Source organism: Pterocles gutturalis, unplaced genomic scaffold, assembly GCF_000699245.1.
Source record: "Pterocles gutturalis isolate BGI_N339 unplaced genomic scaffold, ASM69924v1 scaffold12650, whole genome shotgun sequence".
Classification (NCBI taxonomy): Eukaryota; Metazoa; Chordata; class Aves; order Pterocliformes; family Pteroclidae; genus Pterocles; species Pterocles gutturalis.
This window is the reverse complement of record NW_010138405.1, coordinates 58,476-64,928: the sequence shown is the minus strand read 5'-3', so window position 1 is coordinate 64,928 and position 6,453 is coordinate 58,476. Positions and strand designations below refer to the sequence as shown.

General features: G+C 37.8%; 1 protein-coding gene across 1 annotated transcript in view; it reads left to right on the top strand.

The window, feature by feature from the left end:
- LOC104468759 (tetratricopeptide repeat protein 7A-like) overlaps positions 1-6,453 on the top strand; it is an 80,203-nt gene that overhangs the window by 17,496 nt on the left and 56,254 nt on the right. The window contains exon 2 of the mRNA XM_010082997.1: positions 5,977-6,093. Within this exon, the coding sequence (XP_010081299.1) occupies positions 5,977-6,093 (117 nt within the window). The remainder of the gene's footprint in view (positions 1-5,976; positions 6,094-6,453) is intronic.

Genomic DNA, 6,453 nt, shown 5'->3' with positions numbered 1-6,453 from the left:
ACCTCTGGTGAATGCACAGGAAAAAGCTTGTAGAAACATGGCAGTAGGATGATCCTGCCCCTCATATGCCACCCCCGCTTCCATCAGCTGAGTGATTCAGAGGCTTTCAGACCCAGAGGTTGCATTAGGTTGTGTTTAATGCCCCTGATGAGCCTGTCGTCCATGAATTTGTCTAATCCCCTTTTGAACCTATTTATGTGTCTGCTCTGGAACATCCTGCAGCAATGGGGTTTTGCACTTTACTTTTGTGTTGTATGAAAAAGCACTTAATTTGCTCATTTTAAATCCACTGCTTGATTGCTTTATTGGATATTCCTTACGTTTTTAATTGAAACAACCCAGGCTGCTTTGATTTCCTGATCTTCTTCATGCTATTCGTGATTTTATAAATCTGTCATATCTTCTCTCAGCCTCTTTTCTAGGCTGAGAAGTCTATTTACTGTCTCTATATATCAAAAGCATTCCAAAACTTTGATCATTCTTCTTGTCTCCTCCATCCTTTTTCTAGCTCTGTTAGATCAGCCTATGTCCTGTATCCACCTGTATCCTTTTGTATCCATTACCTTAAAGGGAAGAAACTAATTCAGTGACCAAAGTATTGGAGGTTTGAATCCATGCCTTCCAGTTCCTCGGAGAGCATCCTCAGACTGTCTCCCTATCCAGGTCATGGCATTCCACAGCTTTTCACTGGAGCTGGTGAAGAATATTTATCTGGGCTTCAAAGGGGTGGGAGGGTGACCTGGTCTCTGCCCAGTGGCATTTGCATGCTGCTCCAACACATCAGTCAGTCATTGGATAAAGTGCATTCACTGTCCTCAGAGCTGTGGCTAGGGTTCTGATTTCTCTCTCCAGGCAAATGTCTGTAACAGGCACATTCATCCTGTCATTTAATGAAAGAAAGAAACAAAGTACAAATATTAGTTGCAGAAGTTCAGTATCTTCATGCTCATGTATGCAGTTGTTGCTGTGAATTGAGACATACTGCTGCTGGTTTTGGTGTCTTTTTTTTGTTTACTTTTGTATTCAAAATCCAAAATAACTCAGCAGCTGTGTGTGTAGGTAGGCAAATCTGGGTAAATAATGAAAGACTTTGGGGAATGATGGCCCTGATCTGGTAAAGCTGGGAGACATGTAGATCTTTGAGCAGCTGCTGACAAGCTCTGAAAAACTGGAGGGGTTATAAGCAGCCAGTGAATGGTAAAACATATAGGTAAATGACAACATAATACTCATTATTCCTATTTTAGTGTCTCAATGAAAAAAAATGGAATGTGTTACTGTTATAGTACTAGCATTATTTATTTCTTGTCAGATGATAGGTCATAGAGATCCCATTGTGATGCTGTGTGAATGTATAGTTCGAGGGCTACATCTGATACAAAAAACCTAAATTTTAAAGCAGCTTAAAAAAGCTCCAATAATTAACTGATTAATAAAACTTTATATCGTTGTATAGTATCCATAAAGTAGTTAATAGGTTATTATTAAATGTAGCAACTTACAACTTCTTCCACAGATGGGCTTATAAGCATTTATAGTATACCATATGCACATGTGAAACCTCTGTTAATAAGTATTAACTGTTAAACCTCGGTAATTAGATTATCAATGATAGGAAATAACTGCCTCTCTTCTTCATGGGTAATGTTAAAGAACTTAAAGGCTGAGCATTTAGCCACATAGGATTAGAAGACTCAGGAGGGCTAAGTAGGTGTGTTTGGCCAGGCTTTGAGACATGGTGAGTATCAGCAGCTGAAATCAGTCTTTATGATGAAGACTGATGTTGTATATCTCCTGAAATCAACCAAAGTAGCTTACTTGCTGCTGAAAATTTTCATAGGTCTTCCAGTATTCCAGTCTCTGTTTTTTTGTCAATGCATGGCATATTATAGTGATATTTATGTCATTTATACTACTGAAACTTTGATACTTGGAAAACCTAATTTTGAATTTTCAGAGCTTCATATCTCAGCAAAGTAAACTGTATACAGATTTTAATTTGCCAGAGTTAATGTTACTGTGATAGATATGTGTATTTGCTTGTGGCAGTAACCTGATGTTACATCAGGGAATAGAAGCCTTTGTATACTGTCCGCATACACTATAAAAGAAAACATTTTCTAGAAGGGAGCTTAGAGTCTGGTATCAAGCGTAAGCACTGGTTATTTTCCATTATTTTCATTTGCTTTAGCCCAAATCTGTTTTCATTTTCAGAGGCTAACAGAATTACCAGAATTACCAATGACTGTATTGATAATCTTGAGGCTTTTTTTATATGTTGAATCGCTTTAAGAGTCTGCTCTGTTTAATACTACAAGCATCATGCAAAAGTACAGTAAAATGATATTAAGAAAATATAATAAGGTGAGATCTGTGCATACGTAATTTTTACTTATGCCCCTGAGAGTTGTGTGCAGACACTGATGTGACACAATACTCATTAGATTTATTTGTAGCAAGAGTCCTGTCTCAGTAAGAAAATGATAAGCTCGAGATAAGTGATACTGCTTCACTTCAGTATTTTCCCTGGATTTTTATATATCTGATTTTGCTGTTATAAAACTTATAAGAAGCTGATAAATACAAACAGCATATAGCACATACAGCGTAATGTCCAGATTTGTATTTCCACCTTTTAATTCTCATGTTTAATTGCATTGTTTACTCCTGATGTCAGTATGGTTTGATTCTTTTTGCCACTTACATTCTTCCCATTTGCCTTTTGGTTTGGTTCATTATATTATTGCATGATATCATGAATAGCACTGTTCCAAAGGTGAATTACCACAACAGCTAAGGGTACGCACTATCTCTGAGATATGGTAGTGTTGCACTGCAGAGATGGTTGCTGAAGTTGCATGGTTTTGTTTAGCCTTTCTGTGCCTATGCATTACAACTGGTGATAATATTATGCTGAGATTTCATTGTGGTTTTGTGCGAGATTTATTCTTTTCCTATGTTTCACTAGTTGTTCTCTCACCTGAGATCGAACATTGCATCTTCATCCAAAGAAGCTGACATATACATACTGTAAGCAGTAAACAGCAGAGTGATGGAGAGAAGAACTTGACATCTGGATGTGGGTTTTTTTTGATGTTTAACTGCAATGTTTAAATACACTATGTAGTGATTTTAATTGCCTGCTGATAACTGAGCCATCTCTGTCCCTACTAATGTGAAAGGGAAAAGGAACCCTTAATATAACCCTCCCATATAATAGTTTGACTGTTAATAGAGTCTTCTTTCCTGTATTCTTCTATTTCGTTAATATTAAGAGTGGCACCTTACAGTGTTCAAAAGCGTGGAGTTTTTCAGGGATATAATATGACTGTACTCTAGGCCTCAGGCTCCTTGACCACCACTTTTCTGCTGTAAGGAGGGTAATACAGCCCTTTAGGTCTTTCCTTTCAAAAGTTTGTAGTGGTTCAAAAAATATTCTTTATGCTTAAAGTACCATAGATTTTTTCAATGTGTTTGTTTCTTGGGCTAGTAGGCTATTTTTAATAGCGTAATTGCCAGAAGGAAGGTGGTGATGCAGTCTCAGCCCTCTGCACAGCTCAGTCCAAATAAGCTTGTTCATGAGCCTGTGCATCAAACCCATAGCTTCTATTTGTGCATTACCATTACTTTTCAGATGTCATCCTATCTTGCTGAGAAGGCTTTAAAGACTACACAGTTTACTGTGCACACAAGGTAGCTGCTGCAAAGACTATTTTATTTGATAGTTATGTGTCTGCATTTACTTATAAATCTCCATTTGACTAGTTTCGGCTTCCAACAAATCCTTGTATTTTCTGATACCTACCTTTTCTTTTAAATTAAAGACTCACAGATACTTCTCCATGTAGGTGCTTGCAGGCTGGGGCAAAACAATTTCTTTGCTGCTTCTCAGTTAAACCACAAAAACTGAGCTTAAGTTTCTGACATGTTTTGTCTAGCCCTCAGATCACTTGCATAACTTTTTTCTGAACCTCATCCCATTTTTAGTCTTTTTTTGGAGTGAAAGAGCAAGAACTAGAAACAAGATTGTAGTAAGTGTCTTGCTGATGCTGTGAACAGGAATAACCACATCTTCCAGCTCCTACTTGATTGTGCTTCCGTATATGGATGCTAAGGGTTGCTTGACCTCTTAACTGCATTGTTGTTCAGGAACTTCATGTTCATGAGGCTATCTTTTATAATACCATTGCACTCCAGGGTGTAACTTCCCATCTTTCTAGACTGATATATATCTTCCTTGCTTCTGAGTGATTGATTCTATATTCTGTTGTATTGAAACAAGCTTTGTTCTCATGAGCCCAGTTAACTAAGAGATATAGAGCCGCTGTGTGCATCACTGGCCAGTTTCCATTGCTACCTGCTCCTGTGAATTCAGTCTGATTTTTATTAAGAGTGCGTCCACTGTTATATTCTCTGTCCTACCAAAATTTTAGAGCAGTCCATGGATCTAGCCAAAAAAATAACTACCTGACTCATAATAAGGGCACTTACTTTCAGTTAGGGGGTCAGCATCTCTAAGAGCAGGGGAGGTTTTTGTTAGTATTTGGTTTGCTCAGACCAGCAACGAGATTATCAAAGCTAGGTATACAGTAGGGATATAAAATAGTAAAGGACAAAGGCAAATTCCCTTATTATGAATTTCGATCTGCCCAAGTTTGTACTTGGGGAATTTAGTTGAACGCTTATCCTGTGTGGTTAAACTATAGCAGTGGCCATGAGCAGACTTCCCTATAGCAGTTGATACAGTTGGGCTACCCCCACCCTTCCTCTGATGCAAGTTAAGCAATGCATTTGGGGAAAAAAAAAAAAAAAACCCAAAAAACCAAAAACACCCCACCAAGCCCTAACGGTTGTTAGTGCAGGCTGGGACTGCCATTTTAGCACATTATGGTAGGTATGCACCACAGTGCCTTGGTTGCAGCTTTCTATTTATTACAAGTGAAGGATCTCTTATTTAGCTGAGAAATCTTCTCTAACATCATCTGTGCAGATTCTGTTGTCTCTTTCTGAAGTTGTTTGGAATCCCCAGGAGCTTGCAGGTCACGTTGATAAGGATTTTTAACATTCAGCTGTTAATGTTGGATGCATGTATGTACATATATGTGCATCCAGTGGATTAATCACTAGCCGTATTGAGCTAATTCAAAATGTCTAGATCTTGAACTTTATTAAAACATTTAAAGCAGGGAAGTAAATTTACATTAGTAAATAAGACATAAATTCAATCATCTTGGCAAGTAAAAAAAAATACAATGCATGTTGTGAAGGATGGTGTTAAAAGCCATGCTAGCGGTAAGTGGTAGGTTCATGTTGTTGCCAAATCTGTCTTCCAACTTCTGCTTGACCTAATTCTGCTGAATTCCAGGGCTCTGTGCAAGTATGTGTTCTCTAGGTAAAAGGACAGTCCAGCAGTGACACTGCCTAGAACAAGAATGTACAAGGGCTGTCAGCTGTCTTGCCCAAGGGCATGAGATGATGTCCAACTGGGGTTAAGAAAAAGTGTTTCCTTCCTGTGAGGCATTGCATAATTGTCTGCGTATATTAAGTGCTGGGTTTTTTTGTCTGAAATTTGTTACAAAAGCCAGTGCTGTAAGAAGATGCCAGACTAAGAAAACAGTCTGGCATATGTATTATGGCAATTCCTTTTTATTCTGTTTTTAATGCTGTCCAAAATAAAATGAGATTCACTGTATGTTTCACCTTGTTAGCTTTGTAATACATTGCTTTTAACACTGTCCTGCCAGCTTTGTGACGCAAATTTTGACTGCAGCTGAGGAATATTGTTAATCCTCTCATCTCCTTGTGGGGAATCAAAGTTGAGCCAAATGAAATGTTTTGTGCTATGGTGTTTTCTTTTATTGCTGCACATACAAAGCAAGTAAAAACACTGGCTGCCAGGATCTCACTAGGGTAATACTGATTCTCCACATTTATGAGATGCCAATAAAACAGAAGTTATTATTTTTCATCTTGCAGCTTACTCTTCACTAAAGTAAAACTGGAATGGATACATAAAGGACCTGAAGAGGCTCTGGTGACATGCAGACATATGTTGCAGATGTGGCAGATGGTATATAATGTTTTACAGCACAGGTAGGCTTTCTTCACTAACAAGTTCAGATTTCATAATGGAGATGCAGTTATCTTCTTTAATTGTCTAGATACCCTTTTTTGCAAAATAAGTAATAAACAGTGTTGTTTAAGAAGAAACATAAGTAGTATTTCTAGCTGTGATTTTAAAAAGCAAGATTTTAATAGCAATGATTTAAAAAACACCCACAAACCAAAAAACAAACAAAACTTAGAATTTTAAGATTGAAGCAGTTTGAACTGAGTTTCTGATCTGAATGTCTAAACATCTCTATCCATATTCAGATGTCCAGAATCAAGGGCAGATCCTCCCTGCCCCCAGTAATGCTGAGCATCCATTAGCTATTGTTCACAGTCTGCAGC